Consider the following 20,476-nt stretch of genomic DNA (forward strand, 5'->3'; position numbering starts at 1 on the left):
GCATATTCACTTGAGTTTATTATATTTGCTTGTGTTTAAGAAGTCTTAGCCTTCCTTTCACAATTTCTATCTTCTGTTAATCTTTACATCGTAAACTCAATCTTAAGAATAGTTTGCAAATGCATAGTTTGTACAACAACAATTTTGTATTAAAAGAAAATATCAGCAAGTACATCAATACTATTGGTTGTCTCAATTCTTACAAAGATTTGCAACTATGCATCAATCACACTTATTATAATAAACTCACATATTTATAATTATTTTGATCATACAAATAGAAAAGTTGTTTTAAATTCACATTTCATTAATGACCACCGTTAATTGTCAAGAGGGAGAGAAAAAACTACACTTTCAAGCTAAATGATACACTGATCCATTTCGAATAGTATTGAGTACTTGCAAAAAGTTAATACATATTAAAACCATGCTTTAGTGCCCTCCAACAGTTTGAGGTCAATAGTACAGTTGAACTCGTTTGTGAGTAATTTTGATTGGCTCAAATGCAAGAATAATCTAAATTACAATCGGTTTCTATATTTTCAAGGCAAGAGGCACAAAAGAATGAATCCAAGAAAACTATACAGGGTGAGGCTAAACCCACTGATCCCCCTATCTCTGTTTTATTTTTGATGTTCCTGATAGGAAGCCCATGTCAGAGTGGTCATCCAGTGTAAGTCGACATGGGTCAAGCTGTGAGGAGAAGAAGAAATTCCTCCTGCCAGCACATGACTACAGCTGTAGTGATCATGGTGTCGATCGACTAGGACAGACACCAGGAGGCCACAACTTCTGTGAACCTGGCGTCACTGGCATCACCGGCATTGAATTTAGTTGACAGCTCGGAGAAGAAGGCCCTTGTTGATGGAATGTGGTGATTTGGTGCGACTAACAGAGGAGCTGTCAGTGCTATGCTGAGAGGCTTCGGAAATGAGAACATCTAAGTATGACAGGATTAACATGCGGCCTGAGTTTCTAAGTGCCATGCCACTTCGTCTGAGCTTCCTCAATAGCTGTCTTCGTTTGAGCCGCTGTTTAATTTTAAGTCGAAGTGACGGAGCATGTTGCATAATCAAGAATGGTTCCAGTTGTTGCTTGCGCATATCAGTATCCAAAGGTAGGTTGTGTCCTAGTCTGAGGTGAATGTCATAGTGTGACAGAAGGATTCATGTTGAGTCATGGCAGACTCTTCGGATACCCGCGGTTGCTGAAAGTTTCGCTGCGAGAGAGCCCAGCTCGCTGCCATGATTTTGCCTTAGGCTTCGGAAAGGTTCCCAGCTCAATACTCCTCCGAAGGATCTGCCGCATTGCCTGGGCCAGATCTGCTGCAGGGTCTTGTCTCGTGAAAGTGTTAAACTTGAAGCAGATTTTCATGTGAGCACAGAGAGCACTCTCCATTGAAGTTTCAGGACCCATGCGCATTCTCTCTTCCTTCACAGCCTCCCCGCAGAGACCGCACACGAGACGGCCGCAAAACATGGCCTTCATTCGGGCGACATAACCCGGGGTGCACTCTTCTGTTATCCCACAACACTCGCACTTGGACATATACTCTTGCTCCACCTCTGGCTTCTCCTTCACGGAGGCCACTGCAGGCACCTTGAACGAAAACTTGGATAGGCTCTCCACAATCACTGCAAGATCGGGCTCCGGCTGTGACCTGATCCGAATGAGGTGTTCCTTGAAGCTCTGCGACGTGACAAACCTCTTCGGTCTGACAAAAGTGCAGACCGGGCTCATAACTTCTACCTTAGCGGTGCCCATGATAGCCAATACCTTCGGCCTCGCAGCAAGGCTCGTTGGTCTGACTCAGTCTGCACCAGATGCCGATCCTGAAAGGATGCTATGTCTCAGTTCCGAACGTTTCTCGACTGCTTGATCCAAACAACGTGAACAGTTAACATTGTATAATGTTTATGTCAAATGAAGAAAGTTGATCCTGGTAGTTCAATTTAGTGTGTATACATACCATCGACACTGAATTTAGCTTGTTTCAGAAACATCTAGCTACTTGCTACGGCAAACAGCACACAAACGTCGACAACAAACGATAAGTCTAGCCCGAACCAGAGAAGACGCTCGCAGTCAGAGTATCTCCACCACTATCTCTGTAACCAACAACCGGCGCTGCGGCGATGAGATCCACTTCTCCTATCATTTGCACACCAATGCAGCACCATACCCATTCCCTATCTAATTCGCAAATTATCCTCTCAAATTCACCGTCCACAGACATGAAACAGACTCTGATTCCGAAAACAGTGTCATCTCTTTCTAACGACCAGGCCTGGAGTTCCGGAATCGGGTCGAACCCTGCAGAAACCCCACCAATCCATGGCTTCATGCCTGGGACTAATCCACTCAGACACTCAAAAACTCTTACCATGAAACCTTGTCCGCTACAAACGCACCCAATCGTGGCCCCGGAAGCCTGACCCTAGGTGATCTACCCTAGGGCAGTCGGCGAACTGCGCAGCGCAAGGCTTTAATGCACAGCAACATGTTCCCTCCGAGCAGCGGGAAGCACATCCAGCCTGCCTGGCTCGGCCTTCGCAGACCACCGCGATCCGCCACATGGGCGTGTCAGATACAAGTCTAAAGCGGGTGGCTGGCCAGCAGCTGACAATACCGAACACCGCCGATGTCGCAGCGCGACAACAGCAGTCGAACCAATTGGCCGTGGCCACTCGAGATCATGGGGCTCCCGGTATCTGGACTACGATCCGGAGCAGTGCCCAATTCTCCGCTGAGTGCTGGATTAGCGTCTCAGAATCTGCGGCCAAGGAAGAAAAGGATTTGCATCGCATCGTCCACGTCTAGGGCAGGGCTGCTGGAGCACCTCACTACCAAGCTTCGTGTCCCGCGCTGTATCCCCACCACTTTGGCGCGGCTTTTTCCTGGTGTATTGGTACTTTTGGCCAGCTTTAGCGCCAAAAATTGGCGCCAACTTTGGCCCTTGATCTGGCGCCAGTTCTAGGGGCTGCTGCGCGGGAGCATCTGAAGTCCCTCCACTTGGGCACCATCATCGGCAACGGAAACACTCTGAAAAACAGGAAATTTTGTTTTTTGTTTTTTTTTGTTTTTTTATCGATTTTTTATATATTTTATTATATATGTATATATAGAAACTAAAAAATAATTAAATTTGTATAAAAATTAAACAGAAAAAATTGGAAATTCCTATTTAGGATCTATAGCCACAAAAGACATAAAATAATATTTCATAACTACTTTTAATAGTGCTAGTGATTTAAATTTGTGAATAAAGACATAGATTCGAAATATTATTCATTGTAATTGAAAAATTAAAAACTAACAACTATTATTATGTCATATATCTGTGTGTTGATTATAGTTTATTAGTGTGTATATAAATATATATATATATATATATATATATAATTTTTATTCATAAAGAATTACTGTGGTTATAATATGATTAGTAAAAAATGTAAAATAATAAATGAAGTAATTTAAGATAATTGATATAGATATAATGTTATTTGCGTTTATATGTATTATATTATATATGTGAATTTTCTATTGCTACTATATCATAAATGATAGTAAAATTGATTAGGCACTTTAAAATAGTATATAAGAAAGTGTTCTTTAAAAAAAAACACAAAACAAAACAAAACAAAAAAAAACTTGTTTGGTCTTCTATCACTTGGTCTTAAATTTAAGTATGTATTTATGAATTATTGGCTTGTTTTTTTATTGCTTATATCACTATATATATACATATATACATATTTTATAAATTATTAATAGTATTATATTTAATCATTCAAAAGAACTAAAAATATTATATTATTTAGTAAAATATGTTGCATCCAATATTATATATTTCACATTTTATAAAAAATTGATGTAATATTTAATTAATTTAAGAAAAATATATATTTATCTAAGTTATATGATTTTTTTTTTAATTTTTGTGTTTTTTAATTATAGATCTTTTGGTTTTATTTTTTGAAACATTTTCAGTTATTCTTTAGTAATATAATATTATATGTAAGTATAAATAATAGATGATTGTATAAAAAATTAAATAATTAATATTCAATCAATATTTTATATTTAATTTGGTATACAAACAAGACTAGAAAAAAAAACTATTCTATGTTGCAGAAAATTTAATTACAAAATCTTGATATATATATTTATATTTTTAAAATTTCCACCAAAAAAAAAAATAATAATAATAATAATAATAATAATAAAATATTGGTGTTATATGTCTTATTTAAAAACATTTGGTTACATTTTAAATATCATTTTTAAAAAACATATATACTTAAATTGTTAATTAAATGGAAGAAAAGCCAAAGCTTGTTGAGATATTCTTATATAAAAGTTAACAACATTCATTTGTAATTGTGATATTTCTTTGTAATTATTCAATCTCTTTGACATATTTATACTTTGAAAAAAACTAAATTATTGACCAATCTAGTTAATTAGGGATTAGACTAGGACAAATAGGATTCAAATAAATAACACACTTGGACCAGTAAAGTCCACAGTAGAAAAACCAAACTTGTTGGGTATTAACAAATAGAAAGATCCAAATTAATAAAGTCCAAGTAGTACACTAGTTAGATCTAGATAAAAACTCATGAAGGGTTAGGCACTTCATCTACTTGAAAAACCAAATCCTCATATATAACAATTAGATTATAATACTAAAATAGCCATCTAAAAAAATTCATACCTTGCATAAGTAATTAGAAGTAATATAAGTATACAAAAAATCCAAGGAGAATCTATTTTTTAATGTTTTCTTTTTTGCAATTGCTCATTTTTAGAATTCTTATGTTCTATCAAAGATCAATCATATTTTCAGCTCAACCTAACATTATTTTAATTTTTTAGTACTTTGTACAATTACAATAAGTTTTTGTTTTAACTTGACTTATAAATGTAATCAATGAAAAATCTCCCTAACTAAGATTTTTTAAATTTTTTTATTTGGTAGAGACCAATATTATTGAAATTGTTAGAAGTTAGTATTAAGGTTTATTTAAACATAATTGGAACTTTCCAAAATTGGAAATTCTTGAGATAATTATTAAAAGAGTGTTTTATCTACTAACTTAAATTACTAGATTTTGGACCATTTACAACCTCTAATACAATTAAAGAACTTTTTAGAATTGACTACTGTTTCAGTTAAGCTCTTTGAAGGATTTTTATTACAACTTGATTTGTTAGACTTTGAATCAACATAGGTCTCTAAGTATCAAATCTCTAATTATAGACTGGTGAATAAAATATCTAAGTTTAGATTTTGAAAATAATTACAACTATAAGATTTATAATTATATATCTACCAAGTAGATATCTAAGCCATTTGGCTAGAATATATGTCTTGTACGAAAATCCAAACTAAGAGTAATTTAAAAGGATATTCAAAATCTAAATCAGCAAGTCCTTGCTTCCTTCATCTTATTTGTTATAACTTTTATTTATTTTTTTCTAGTGATTGTTCTAAGAAAACTCTCCTTTGAAAAAATTTAAAACAAAGTTTAACATAGATTTTATTATATAATAATATGACTATTTGTAAATAAAAATAAAAATTATATTATTTAATATATCAACATTACATATATATATATATATATATATATATATATTAAATTATTTTTTAATTAAAACTATATTTTTTATTGGATAAGTCAAATTAACTTAATATTTAAAGATTTTTTTTATTTACTATATTTTTCTTTTTCTTTTTACCAAAACTTAGCAGTTGTATAAATCATTGCATAAATAAAAAGAAATATAAATTATTTTATTATTTTATTAAAATAATTAAATGAAAAAAATTATAACTATTGGAAGGATTTCGCAACAAGATAGTAATTGATTTGTATTAAACAATGAAATAATGTTACTTCTATTACATCTTTAACTTGTAACATATATATCATAGTTTTATTTTTTATAAGATCTAATAACTTATCTTTTTTTTACATACCATACAATTAGAAAAAATTTCAAATAATTTAATACTATACACTTATCAAAAATACAAATAATTTTTTATGATTGTATTTTTAAAATCTCAAAATTTACTTAAATAAATAGAATAATTTATTATCAAAGATACTTAAATTACTTTATAGAATCACAAATATTTTAAAATATTTTTTAAATTTCTAACTTACTATTTACAAATTAGTAGTTATGAATAATTTTTGTACCAAATAATATTATGATGTATGCAAAGATACTTATAATTATTATTTTATATATATTTTTTATTACTCACTATGTTTATAAATTAATGTATTATATTTAATATTTAAAAACTAAGATTATTATTTCTTTCTTTCTTTCTTGATTATATTCAAATTAATTAAGTTTGTGTAGATTAATGAATTTTATTTTTTCTTTAATACTACTACATTGATATTTTAAAATTTTGAAATTTAGCTTTTATTAAAATAAATATTTTAAATATATTTTACTTTAATTTTAAAATTCATTAATGTATTATTTAATATCTATAAAATAATAAATCTTCTTTTTGCACTTCTTTTTACAAAACTTTATATTAATAGATGTAAAGAAAGATCTTTGTTGGTTTTTGACTTGCTTAAAGAAAAATACACATATTTTATATTTTTCATTTTCATTAAAACACTCTCTTGCTTTTGATCACTTTTTTTGAAAATATAAAAACAAATCAAAACATTCCAAAAATCAATTGACCTCATGTCAAGATACATGTCTTCTCTTGGACAACACTCATTAAATGTTATAAATTTTGCAAATAAATATATAAATGAATAAACAAAAATCCAAATCTAAAAGATAATAGCACATTACATCGAACGTGTTTAATTACACAGGCTTTTGCATTGTGCAAAAATGATTCGCCTGATGTTGAGAACCATATCAGACAAAACCAGAGCTACACCAGAAATTCAGACAACTTGTAACACACAATTTCATAGCACTTCTTTCCAAAAGTGGGCCCCTGGATATAGAAACTATATTGTAAAAAAATACTGCAGTTGTGAAGAGGGAGATAAACACAGAGGCTCTGCTTTCCGGACCAAAAAATACGATATCATTACACAATCAAATTGCTTCAGACAAATTTTGTTACACGTTTGGAACATAAACTGACCTAGGCCTAAATGAAGTCTACTGGAGTATAAAGTATTACTGGATCATTAGACTCGAGCAACGCGGCGTTTACTGTTTTGAGGCAAGTTTTTAAAAAATGATATCAAGCTTGATATCAGACTGCATCAGTGTGGTCTCAAATTGCATCATTCTGAAGAGCATTGGGATCCGTTTCCAGATTTCGACGTTAATCACATTCTGAAACCTTTGACCCACTTGGTGTTTGCTGGAGCTGGAACTGTGGCTAGGATTCTGGGCTCTCCTGCTGCTTTTAGGTTCCATCACTGCGCAGTTCACGGTCCGCTGTTTGACCATCGCCTGCGCTCAGTTTAGAGCCACAAGAGTCGCATGTTGTCTGTACACTACCTAGCGTGGATTTATTTGTTCTGCGTCATTGTGTGTCATGTCGTGTATTCAGTGATGAGTGATTAATGATTCCAGCTTGAGTGGCTGCAGTTGCAGTCTACACGGACACGGTCAGTGTTCACGTCATGATATGGAAGATAAACAGTATGGTGTCAAGACATCGATAAGTCGGCCACTGTAAAGCAAATGCTTCTGAGTTCTATCATCAGTTTGCTAATATTGTTGGTTGTGAAGGTGTTGAGCGATTTGTCCCATCAGCAGGATAAAGAAAAAGTGTGAACGTTGAATCCTCGACTGGACGTCTTCTTTGTATTACATAATGTGCAGATATCATTCCTTTCTGTACATAACGGCTGCAGTATCGCCTAAACTATTTACCACGCTCACTCTGCTTCTAGCTGCTGATCGGTTCGAGGATGATTACATATACGGCATGTATGATACATACAGCGTTATTCCTGTTCTGAATGTCGTGGTTCTGACTGCATATCATGTGTAATATGAATGATATTATGACGTTTCTACAGTTCACTTGTTAATCAACTTCCCTTTGTTTTTTCTTCCCACATGAAGCCACCGCCTCATGCTTCCCGTCCGCGATCCTTTCGCAGCAGTGCGTGATGCCATGAATGCCGCGATTCACAATGTCACTGATACTCTGTGGTCCACTCCGTTCCATGCATTCGTGCAGTAGAACAAACTAACGAAAGATATCTCGATTTGATAACCGTTGTTCCCTTTCAACACTATCCCACTAAATGTCTACTATAATTATCGACTCACCCCACCCATAGTCGAATGCTAGATCCAAGAGGCAACTTAGTGTCAAATGAGATGCTGTAGAAGTCCGGCAGAAGCAAGGCATTTCACAAGAGCAGAATAAAACCTCCAGGGGAGAATGTTACATGCATCTAATCATAGGCAGACGACAATGTCAGCTTAGACGCGCTACTCAAAATTTGATACACTTGGTTCTGCGTTGATGGTACACAAGTATATGACTTCTGCAAGGTAGCCCTACACTTCTGGTTAAAGAATGGTAAACCTAACTCGTGGACCCCTCTGCAAGGGAAAGGTTCCCAGGTTAAATGCGACCATCACGTCATGTTTACTATACAAAAGCATGAATGGCAGGAGCAGGTTTCATGATAAAAGTACAATTCACCTCCGTTGGCATCACAACCTGCAGCTGCGTGGAAACCAATACGACTATGACTGGTCTTTGAGCGAAATTAACAGGGTCCACAAAGCAACACCTATGGAGCAGCCACATCCTTACTCTTATGTGGAGTCGTCGAGGATTGATAATTGAGCCCAAAGCAGCGGGGAAGCTCTCATCGTCGCCGCTTCCGGAGTCATGTTCAGTGCCTCCGCGAGCATCCGACTTACCTTCCGCATAGAGGGCCGCTTGTATCCCTTGTCAGACAAACACATCTGCACTATCTTACACAACGCTACTAGTTCCTGGGCATTGTGCAACTTCAGCTCGGGATCAACCAGATGCAACATCAACTTCGGGTCGGACAAATATCTTTCCGCCCAATTCACCAGATTCTCCTGTTCTAGCTCACAATATGGGGGCCGTCCACTGATCGTTTGCAATATAAACACGCCGAAGTCGTACATGTTGCCCTCAAACCCAGGGCAGTGTCGGTATAAGCCATCCCATTCTTCCGAGTATCCCTCGCTTACCGTACAACCCATCCAGCTATTGCACCCATGAAGCATTTGGTCTTGTTTGGGATTGCCTGCACTCATCCTCGCAATGCCGAAATTGGCGATCTTAGCGGAATGTTCGTCCGTGAGGTATATAGCATTAGCGTCGAAGTTCAAGTGGCTGCAAGGTGGGGTCAGGTCGTGATGCATGTACTCGAGCCCGTATGCAGCTCCCATGATGACGCGCATTCGAGTCGGCCAGTCCAGATGCTCCATCTCCTTGGGGTTGTGAAGATGGTCCGAGAGAGTACCATTCGAGGCATACTCGAAAACAAGCATGCGCGTGAAGGGCTCTTCTTCGACACAGTAACCCACCAAATTTACAAGATGTTTGTGCTTCATGCGCGATAACCCCTCCACTTTGCGGCGGAAGGAGAGCTCGTATTTTGGCGACCAGTCCGCGGCGCACATCCGGATGCTCGTCACAGCGATCTCAGTGCCATCGGAGAGTGTTCCTTTGTACAGGAACCCGTCGGGTGACGACCCGATGATGTTGCTGAAATCTTCACATGCGGCTTCGAGCTCTTCCCTTTTCAGCAGAGGGCATGTAGTGTGGAAAGAAGGCTGGTTGCTCCGTCCTCCGCTCTTCCAGGGCGACTCGGGTATCAGGACAGTATGCCTACGATGGTGCAAACGACGAATCATGAACACCAACACCACGATTGCTACGGACAAAGCCACGGCAGTCACAATCAGAAGCGCGTTCATCCACACCATGGCATTTGCACTGGCGTCGGCTGGTGGAAGCGGACGCGCTCGCATGTCACTGGCGGGCAGTGTCGCATTGGAGCTAGACTCTTCACCAAGGCGGAGGACTCCCAAGAATGTACCACCAACTCTGCCGGAAACCAGTGCGATGGATACTGACCAAACGAGTGCCCCGACCAACATCTCCTTCATGATGCAGAACCTTCTCACGTCGTCGCTGAGCAGACACCCCCTGAGAACCCCTGACTAATGCAACAGAACTGTAAGAGCGCTGGCGGTCGTGATCATAAACATAGCCATAACGAACTTTCCCTTTGGTCGTTTCTTGCATCGCCTTCACCCCTCGTCCTTCGGACAGCAGAACCAGGAGCGAACACTGTAAACACCATGATCGTCAATCTTGACTGCTTCCAGAGAACGTTGACAGATGTGCGAGTAACAGATCTATACCCAACTACAAAAGATTTCAATCACCCCAGACTTGGTATGAAGCGTACAATGCACACAACGACACAACTAGAAACTGGAGCGCTCTGAGCCCCGGGAGCTGCCTAGTGCAGTCACAGCTCCAACGCGCTCTAGTTAGTTCCACCCATGCACAAGCTCTCTGCAGACCTGCACCCATGCCCGGCGGTCCTCCGGTCGGACAAGTCGAACAAGCCCAACCAACCGATCTAATGTCTCTCGCCACAGCAAAGTGGGTGTGCTGCCGCGGACGCACTTCGACGTGACGAAACAGTGCAGCGATGGTGCTGGTCCTGAACGGGCCTGGGGCCGATCGATAAAACCAAATGAGATCTAGCCCGTCGGAATAGGCGGTGGATGAGCATGTGATGTGAGTAAGGCACGAGAGAAAAATGGGGGCAAGTTACTGCGACTTGCCAGCTTTTCGCTACTGCTCCTCGCGTCTTCCCTGTACAGTTGTTTAACTGGGTCTTCTTCGGTCGTTGACTGCAGAGCGAAGTCACCTCGATAGAGTCGACCAAAATAGTGAACGACAGCTCCGTGGTGCAGGAATCCTCCTAGATGTCAACTGCAAGTGCTCCCTCTGCCCCACTATCTTCTCGCTCTTGTGGCAGTTTATAGCAAATCATCCATTGACACAGTCCCTCAGGCGCTCCCTAGAAACGTATCCCTGGAGCATTACAAACCTTGTGATCGACATGTTTATAGCATCAGGCATATTGTGGAGAACAATTGAAGTATGCAAAATTCGAGTACCTTTATTTACTATTCTTATTTTGGAAAACAAGTGGCAACCAAAATCACCGAATCGCACTTCTGTCAAACTTACTGGAAGATATTTTTCAGTCTTCAAACTCGCTTAGAATTAATTACCTGCTAAGAATCCCGAAGCTGACACTGAAACTCATTGCTCGAAGCTTGTCGAATATGTGTTTTACTTGAAATATCCTTCGATCTTGAATGGTCGAATATTCTCGCACAATCGAAAAATCTGTCAGGCCCACTCACACTATCACATCTCCATGTGTGAAAGAAACAATAAATTTCTAATACTTCGTTAAAAACTATCTATTCGGCTAGATTCGACGGTACCTACACTTCTAAGTTTGCAGCTCCTCGCTGGTTCTACTCACTGAAGATCTGCAAGACCAGTCACACCAAATCTGCCCGTGCTTATGCTTCAATAATCACATCGAACGACTCCCAAAAAAATTTACATTCCGTAAAACGCGCGCATCAAATTACAATCCGTGCAAATCATTGTAACCTGAAGGAGTGCAAACAATAGGAATGAACACAAGAAATGAATGAAAACGCGACATGTTTCCAGTGTAAAAATCTGTGCATTGAGTGTTCACAGCGGGAGCCAATTGGGTGAGATGTTCTAGAACCCAGAGGCAGCGCCGATGTATGCGGTGGACTGATCCACAGTTGGGGTGATGGGGGGGGGGGGGGGGGGGGGGGCATGTCTCGCAACCTTCGGCGAGACTGACTCCCTGTTAACACTGTGGGACGATGATCTTCGGTTGGTGCAGCTACTGCTGTTTGTTGGGATTTGGTCTCGGAATGGCCACTGACAAAGGAAGCTCCAGCGCAAGAGGATTAAAATGCAGGGTGAAAAGTCTTAAATTAGCAAGCTCCCTTGCTGGCTGGGTGCTTGTAGACTGGCTGGCACACACATGTATACTTAGGCTCTATGGTTTTTTTTTAGCCTCTGGCTTGATTTCCGTGATGCTCTTAAGCCATCGCTGGATGGTTGCAAACACACGAAAAGCCAACACCGAAACCACCACCACGAACAACAGCTACAACAAACAAAGAAACAAACAAACAAACAAAAGCGATGGAAAACAGCTTTTCGAAAGGTTCCTCATAATTTTATGGAATGTGAAGGAATTGGTTCCATAAGCAGCAGAATGGATTGTTGTGGCATTAGCAATTCCCTGGTAACCAATGACAGGAAAAGGGATGAAAACAGACAAGTCATGCACAAAGACATGATGCTTTTGTCTTTGATTTCTTTGGAATTTTTACTTTTTGTTTAAGTTGTTGCAATTCTTTGATATTTGGGTGGATGAAATGCATGTGTGTATACACTTTATAGTTGTGCTGGGTGCTACCTAAAATTTTAATTTAGTGTTTTGGTTTCTTTTTATATCAAATTATGAAAACCAACCACATTCATAAGAATATATATAATCTGTATTTTATTTATTTATTTATTTATTTTTTACCACTGAAAAAATTACAGCGCTTATCCAATATGAATTTATTGACTACAGCGATATACATGCACAAGGTGTAAGACTTAATTTTCCATAATTTTCACAAAAATAACAAATAACATAAAATGCAAAATCCTTCAAACATCATATTTTATATGAAATATCAAATAAATAAATATTTATGTTCTTAAGATGCAAAGTATATATATAATTGACAAACATGTTAATTAAATTTAAAGGAATGTACTTACAAATTTTTATATTTTGAATTAATATTCATATTGCATTGAATAACCAAAATATTTTTTAATAACATTTTAAATTATCTACACAAAATATAAGATAATTTGAGTAATAATAATAATAATAATAATAAATAGACATATATGCACACAGTTATTTTGGATGTAAATTTTCCATTTAACAACCATAATTTATTACAAAATAGTAACACATTTTTTAATTTTTTCACCAGATATTTGTAAGTTATAATAAAATATGGAAATATTTACACTTTAAGTTATGTGTATGATTACACTATATATATATATATATATATATATATATTTATATATATATATTTATAACATAATTATATTAGTTTCAAAATATACCATTTCAAATATAAACATATTTGAATCTTATTATAATATTATTGAATGTATATTTAAGTAATTCATATATATATATATATATATATATATATATTCAATGACATCAATAATAATTAGTTACAAATATGTAAATATGTGAATTTATTTATTTAGATAAACATATTGAGTATATTTTATTTTAATTATTTGAATTAACGTTTTAGTTGTGGTGTTATTAGATATTATATTATCATTTAAGAGTTAAACCAAAGTTTGGATATATTAATAACCCGTTGCAAAACTAGTTATATATAATGTACATGAAATGTTTTATTGAAAAACATATTGAGAAATACTCTGGTTCACATTGAATAGAAAAAAAATTCAATAAAACTTGCAAGTGTAACATCCAATTATTATACTTTAAAGATGGACTATAGCTTTTTGATGTTCAATATCTTTAAAGTGGTACTTATTAATTATATGCATATAAAGAATAAAGAATCTTGAGCATAGTTGGAGAAGAGCATTGTCAAATGGAAACATGAAATTTTACATTGTAAAAGGACAACATATGTTTTACATCTTAAAAGGGCAACATGCATTTTTACATTGTGAAAGGACAACATATATTTTTGGCCAATAAGAAAACTTCTTTGTCTCAATCAGTTGGCAAATGAGAAGACTACTATATTTCTTTGTCTTATAACTAAGCTTTCTTTCATACATATCATTAACAAAGCTTTCTCATAAATGAATCATAGTAAAAGACTTTCCAATGTTGCCATCAAATTCTCACATATAGATTCTTCACAATTAGAAAAGAACTAACAAAAGTATAAAGCTTATTGAGGTGGTATTTCAAAATTTCATTTAGTAACCAAACTCATGTAGGATTACATGTTTGGTGATATCAAGTCTAATCAACCCCATAATGTTTGGTCTTCAAAGGAAATACTACCATTCTAGTTATTGCCAACATATCTCCTACTTTCACACGTCTATTGATTCTTATTATTTTTATTACACCATTTCTTATTATCATACTGGTCACATTTTTTTGGTTTTCTGCCATTGGATGCTCAACTTAGAGATTATCCCTGAACTGCATGTTCTACCGACATAACCTGTTTGTCGGTGATAATCGCATCCTTGACAAGCAATGCCTGCACAACTCAAGCATAGAATCTGAACTCAAGCATAGAATCTGAACTCAAGCAGGTGAGATTCGGAGCCACATTTCCCATAATGCACACTCTGATTATGGCCTTGTAAAGTACCCGCATGGAATATCTATCGGTCGATCCACTTATACATCCATCATATAATCTATCAGTAGCCATTGCCTACCTTCAGTTTTGTGTGGATAACGCACAAGTCACATATGAATTGACTCCACATGGACAGCTTTCTGAAGCTATGGTGCCAGAGAACTGTGATTATGCAAATCCTCTTCACCAAGGAGAAGCTAGAGGTCCAAAAAGAGAGAATCTAGCTCTGGGTCCTGCGTACATTTTTTCTGCGAACTGCTATGAAAGGGTTGATTCCACGCACCAGTTTTTGTTGTTTTGCGATAGGTGTTTCATTCTGAGAGGTAGTTTGGAGTATGGATTTGTTTGCACATACATTGGATGTTCGGTTCGACAATCGGCACCAAGAGGATCCGGCCCCAACTCCGAAACTGAAGCCAATCCTTGGCGACAAATGAACGTAGGTTGCTTGAATGCCGAGTGCCCCACGCCACAGCCCATCCTGTTCCAGATGGGTCAAAACAAGGCCCACATATAAAGCTCTGAAACGTCGTTGGTCCAATTTTTGACCTATACGAGCTTCGTTGTCTCATGCACTGGACAGCTAGCACATTGAAGCACTGTGTAACGGCTCTAAGTTAAGAATCGTAAAGTTTGTTGCACCAGCGTGTCCCACACAAGTTAAGTTCTATCACTCACTCATTACAGCTACACAGACCATTCTTTCACGAATAAAAATAAGTTTGCGTATGTTGAAGTGGGAATTATGAAAATTGATACTAGAGTAAGATTTGCACTTACTATATTTGTTTATTCTTCTTGTAGTAAGATAGAGTGCAGCATCCATATTACAGACATTTGCGCAACATCCTTCAGATCTATCTCAAAGGTGGAATGCCAGCGAAAAAAGCACTTGACGGCTTGTAATGAAGACTATTGTAAGGAATTTAAAATGGAATACTATGGTACAGAGAATCTAGAGACAATGTTTCTACGCAGTATGAGCTGCTTCGACGTCAACTCTTAATCCCGCTGGAACTAGTATTGTCACCACGCTAGATTAAAAGGCTACTTTACCCTGACAGGAAAAGAGAAACCTCTCCAGTGTCACTCTCCTACAAGCAAATGAGGTACAAAATGAATGTGTTCTAAAATCTGCGTGTTAAGTCGAGCTAATCACGATAACTTATGGGATGCTATCTTGCTAGGATACATGGTATGCTCTTCATCTTGGTAAAATCAGTCAAGTGTTTGTGCCGTTCCTCGGAATTAGATTACAGTTCCATCCTTGATGATCCCGTTCTTCTCGATCACCGTCACTCCTGTTTTGATGTAGAAGCCAAGCTCTGGTCTTGTAGCTTCTTGGACGTTCTGCAGTCAGTCCAACCATATACCACATTTCATTTGAAGTACTTCAACAGGGAACAATGTTGAACACCAGAATCAGAAACCTTTCGGCAGTGCAGATAAATCACAACAGTAGTGACAGGAGCGAAATCTTACGTCAGTGTTGGCGATGACAACATTCTTGCCGATCCGGGCATTCTTATCGATTATGCAGTTGCTGATTCTGGAATTTTCACCAACTCCTAGGGGAATCTTTCCATTCCTTAACATATCTGCAACTTCCTTCTCGGTATCGTAAAAATCAGCTCCCATCATCATCGTATCCTGATAGTCAAGTGGCTCAGGAAATAAGTCTCAAAATATCATATGACTCATACAAATTTCTCGAAGATACATATATTCTGCGTAGAAAGAGCAAACCTAAATGAAATCAGGTTATTTTAATTTATTTTATTGTGTTTAATTATGCTTAATTGCTTCGGTAATCAAACAACATCTCACCTTCAAGACAGAACCGGACTCCAGACGAGATCGAACACCAACAATTGAATGCTCTACACTGCATTTCTTGAGGAAGCATCCGTGGGATATTATAGAATCCTTAACCTGCGCTTTCAAAACACCTTCAGAGTCGTGCAACCACATTCTTCACAAAGTCGAATTAGTAATTTTAAGCCACTACTGGCATCGGAAAGTCAACAGCAGAGTGAGATATACCAAGTAATTTAGAATAACAAAGTTAATCTAAATTAGTCCTCAACTCTCCGAGAGTATTGGACTGCCTGGACATAGTTCAAGTCGATCTTAAACGTATATTCCTAGAAGATGCGGGAAACTACTTGTAAACCAAGTGTACCATTGCCAACTATTCATGCACATGGAAGAGGATGGGTACCATGCATTGTTCAATTGATGTCGGGGGAAGATACCGAGGCGATGTGAAGATTGGCTTAGCAGCATCGTAAAAGCTGAACTGGGGTGGCTGCAGATAGACACACACGCACGCTTACGCATTGAACAATTTTCCTGAACCAACTCGAGAACTTAACCATCTGAAATAAAGCAACAGTCACTTTCTTCAATCACAGGACTGGAATACATATCAATAATGAAGGATCATACCTGGGCAGTAAGAGCTAAATTGGCATCGAAGAAGGACTTTATGGTTCCGATATCTTCCCAGTAGGAGTTGAACAAATATGCCTGAAATAAACGGAAAGGAGTTACTGGTCCTCTCTTCTAGGCAGTCAGTGTAATCTAATAAGAGTTGAAAAGTTGATTTTTCTGCGATTTGGATGTATGTGTAACAAGGGTTCTTGCTTTAATCTGAAATGAAAAATTACTAAAGCGGGAGCTCACTAAGCCAATGACAGCCTAATCCTTTTAAATTCAGATATCTCTCTCTCTCAAAAGAACAGACTCACGCTTCGCGAAGGAGTACCTGAACATTGAACTCCTTAGCTGAAGCAGGAATGATTTCTGAACCGAAGTCGTTGGCAGTTGGGTATCTCCATCTGCAGTAATCAAACAAATCTTTGTCTAAGGATGAGACATTCTTTACTTTAAACTCATCGAGACCAGCATTACCGGTAAGTAATTAATCATCCATGTACCCTATGCTCCGAGAGATCAGAATACTACAAATCCGTCTGCTATAACCACATCTTGGACCTAGACAATTCCAAAAAAAAAATATATATATATATATATATATATGTTTCTATTGTAGATTCAGATCGACCTAGGTTCTGTTGATAATCTGCCAAGTGGTGCTTACCTTAGAAGCTTCATAAGGACGTCCTTCTTGAATACATAAATACCCATAGATGCAATATAGGGCTTCTCTGCAGCTTCCTCGGGCGACAATCCCAAGATTGTTGTATCTACTTGCTGCGAAACATCACCTCCAGTTAGGAGACTCGTACTCCTCTAATGCAACGCAGCTTGTACTTGAATATGACGTGTAGCATACGCACGGTGCGAAATAACATCGGAAACAGGACCAAGCAAACTTGAGTTTGCAAGTTCATAAAGTGTTGGCATCCGAAGTGATACAGAATTAATTCATAGGTAAACATCACGAGAACTTACCATTTTTTTCAGATCATCACCCTTTGGTTTCTCACTGAAACTCATAACTCGTCCCTCACCGTCAATCTTCATCAATCCGTAGTCTGAAGCACGACTGCATCGCAGGTTGTAAACGAGAAGCATTAGTTCATCGAAGCACTCAGGTCAAACCAGCGACTTTAAGGGTAATAGCTATCGTAGTTTTCGCATGATAGAATATTCCAATAAAAACTTGTAGACAATTAGGGAGCAAGGAAGCTAATACAGAGGGGAGAAAGAGATGAATGAATAGATTCAGACCCTCGTGGAGAAATTCATCATTGAACTGCAGTTGATTATCTATTTTTCATCTTCGAAACTTAAAGAATAACCAGCATACCTGTCATCCATGGGTACGCAGGAGATTGTGATATCAGCACCACTATCCCTATGCTTCTATTATATGAAAAAAACAAAACAATATCAGAATTCCTGTAGTTAGCCATCATCTTGGCCTCGGCCATAATTCCGGAATCCTAGGACCTAGTAACCAATCACTTGAGCATTGACATCTCTGTTGAAAATCGAGCAGCACATATTGAAAAATGTTGAAAATAGGAGACGGTCAAACGTAAGGTTGGAGGTTTACCTGGACAAAGTCCATGTAGTCCATACGATAAAGATGATCTCCGGACAAGATTACAACGTCCTCTACAACTTTATTCTTCGCATCCTACAATAATCAACAAGCAAAGATGAAGAGTATTTACAATTTGTGGGTCAAACCCTTCAAACGCAAGAATTCTGTGATTTGAGTGCAGCTAGACTGAAATTGGGAAGGAGCGTACCTCGAACAACCACAAGTACTGCCTAACAGCATCGGCTGTTCCTTGAAACCAATCAGCTCCTCTGTCACCGGGAGTCTGGGTAGCTGCCAAGACCTCCACAAAACCATCGCCAAAGTTGATTTTGCCGAAGTTATAGGTGCGAGCAAGATGGCGGTTAAGAGAAGTGGAGTTGAATTGGGTGAGGATGAAAACTTTGTTGATTCCGCTATTGATACAGTTACTCATGGGCACATCAATTAACCGGTAGCCACCTCCAATTGGCACCTGCAATACATACAAAATTACAGTCACGAGTTTTCACTAACCAGGGTTCATTCACACTGTCAATAAAATTATAATGAGGTTTTAACATTCTATGCGTCTAGTTTGTTTTCAAACAAGCATCAACAAATTGAAGAAGACAAAGCTTCAGAGAAGAGTTTGCAAACACAAATTCTAGGATGTGTTAAGGGGCTTACAGCAGGTTTGGCACGTCTCTTTGTAAGAGGATACAAACGCGTGCCAGCCCCACCACCGAGGATGATTGACAGAACCGTTCTCGGATCAACTCGCTTCTCCTCCCCCGTACCCACCTGCCAGACAGACACTTCTCATTTAGTAGTCTGCATACGATTTTTGTAGGTGCGCTCAACGAATTCTTATTTATTTTATTTTTTATTTTATAAATCACCACCTTGACAGCGAATTGCAGTCTGGTGATTGACCGAAGGCTCTATAGATTCCTGATTAAATTCAGCAAGTAGAGTTGACGCATTTGTTAGCGTTTATCCCGTGGCCATCGTTACACCAGCGGTTATGGTGTATAGCTATTTTTTAAACGTTCAAGTGGACTAGCAGTTATCCAAGGAACAACATCCAAACGTAGAAACAGAGAGACGGAATGAAGACTTCAAGACTTAATAAAAAAACTAATCACAACTCTACGACGTGTTGTACTAATCACATTCTAATCGACAACGAGCTTGGTGACTAAAAACATTTCCTACATTTACGATGGTATTTTCAAGCGGTCGGGGCTCCATCAAGACGGACGAAACTTTAAGAGCATGCTTGGAGTCATTCCGGCGTTTGAGAGGAGCTACAGGCAACCACGCCTGGGCTTTCAGGGACGATGCAAGCTTCTTCCCGCAGAATGCAGATCGGGGCAGCGATGGAATAGTAGCCACATTCAGCTGCTGCCATGTGCGGCCACAGCCTTCCTGGACACACTTAATAGAGCTGCAACTAGTATACACGCACGCTGTCCCTGCAGCCATCTCAAAACAATAGACAATTGTCGAAGCTCCAAGTCCCGAACCTAAAACCCACTCTCACTCCTTTTGAAACGTCGCAACTCGACGTCCAAATCACAAACACTTCTACATTACCATCTCGAAACACTCCAATGCACTCCAAAATCACATAAACCAATGCACACACTCACTGGCAACTCTCAATAATCTCGCACACGACATTGCATTCACCACAAGTTGGGGAATGAGAGACTGAGGAGAGCTGCAGAGGGAAATCCAGGCTGCACTCTGCTTAACAAGAATGACGATCTAGCTCGCACATATGAATTTGACGAGGGGTTGGGGCGACTGGAATCATTCATCGAGAGCTTGAGAAGCATCGCGAGGGATTCTTTTTTTATGTTCTCCCTCTCGCGCTCTTCTTTTTCTTTGGTGGGCAGTGAAGTTCAGAGGTTCCTGTGGTGGCAAACGAATTCTCTTCCTCGGTACTCTCATACTGGGCTCCCAACTAACATCCAAATTTGCACGCTGCGT

The 20,476-nt window shown here is 38.2% G+C and overlaps 3 protein-coding genes across 5 annotated transcripts; all 3 read right to left on the reverse strand.

Moving 5' to 3' along the window:
- Window positions 1-399: 399 nt before the first annotated feature.
- Window positions 400-2,555, reverse strand: LOC112284376 (uncharacterized). Of its 3 annotated transcripts, none has more exons than XM_024524124.3 (2): window positions 2,384-2,555; window positions 400-1,832 (listed from the first exon to the last, which is right to left on the reverse strand). In XM_024524124.3, exon 2 carries the CDS (start codon window positions 1,762-1,764, stop codon window positions 1,177-1,179), a length of 588 nt encoding a protein of 195 aa, XP_024379892.1. In that variant the 5' UTR covers window positions 1,765-1,832; window positions 2,384-2,555; the 3' UTR covers window positions 400-1,176. The 3 variants fall into 3 exon arrangements, with proteins under 3 accessions (XP_024379892.1, XP_024379889.1, XP_024379893.1); XM_024524121.3 differs by having other exon boundaries at window positions 400-1,871; window positions 2,384-2,514; XM_024524125.3 differs by lacking the exon at window positions 2,384-2,555 and adding an exon at window positions 2,068-2,201.
- A 5,225-nt stretch (window positions 2,556-7,780) lies between these two features.
- LOC112284282 (protein MALE DISCOVERER 2) lies at window positions 7,781-10,978 on the reverse strand. Its single transcript, XM_024523969.3, has one exon. It carries the CDS (start codon window positions 10,123-10,125, stop codon window positions 8,791-8,793), a length of 1,335 nt encoding a protein of 444 aa, XP_024379737.1. The 5' UTR covers window positions 10,126-10,978; the 3' UTR covers window positions 7,781-8,790.
- A 4,409-nt stretch (window positions 10,979-15,387) lies between these two features.
- On the reverse strand, window positions 15,388-20,300 carry LOC112284220 (glucose-1-phosphate adenylyltransferase large subunit 3, chloroplastic/amyloplastic). Its single transcript, XM_024523829.3, has 13 exons — window positions 19,697-20,300; window positions 19,169-19,282; window positions 18,711-18,974; window positions 18,512-18,595; window positions 18,263-18,318; window positions 17,905-17,998; window positions 17,591-17,703; window positions 17,255-17,327; window positions 16,936-17,016; window positions 16,709-16,795; window positions 16,315-16,419; window positions 15,970-16,137; window positions 15,388-15,837 (listed from the first exon to the last, which is right to left on the reverse strand). Exons 1-13 carry the CDS (start codon window positions 19,964-19,966, stop codon window positions 15,736-15,738), a joined length of 1,611 nt encoding a protein of 536 aa, XP_024379597.1. The 5' UTR covers window positions 19,967-20,300; the 3' UTR covers window positions 15,388-15,735.
- Between the last annotated feature and the right edge of the window lie 176 nt (window positions 20,301-20,476).

Source organism: Physcomitrium patens, chromosome 7 (assembly GCF_059467195.1).
Source record: "Physcomitrium patens ecotype Gransden chromosome 7, ASM5946719v1, whole genome shotgun sequence".
NCBI classification, from domain to species: Eukaryota; Viridiplantae; Streptophyta; class Bryopsida; order Funariales; family Funariaceae; genus Physcomitrium; species Physcomitrium patens.

Coding starts and splice junctions, on each gene's coding strand:
- LOC112284282 (XM_024523969.3), bottom strand. CDS start 10,125: ATGAAGGAGATGTTGGTCGGGGCACTCGTTTGGTCAGTATCCATCGCA.
- LOC112284220 (XM_024523829.3), bottom strand. CDS start 19,966: ATGGCTGCAGGGACAGCGTGCGTGTATACTAGTTGCAGCTCTATTAAG. Junction 17,704..17,904: donor GTGATGATCTGAAAAAAATG/GTAAGTTCTCGT, acceptor GATGTTTCGCAG/CAAGTAGATACAACAATCTT. Junction 16,796..16,935: donor ATTTAGCTCTTACTGCCCAG/GTATGATCCTTC, acceptor GTCTATCTGCAG/CCACCCCAGTTCAGCTTTTA.
- LOC112284376 (XM_024524124.3), bottom strand. CDS start 1,764: ATGGGCACCGCTAAGGTAGAAGTTATGAGCCCGGTCTGCACTTTTGTC.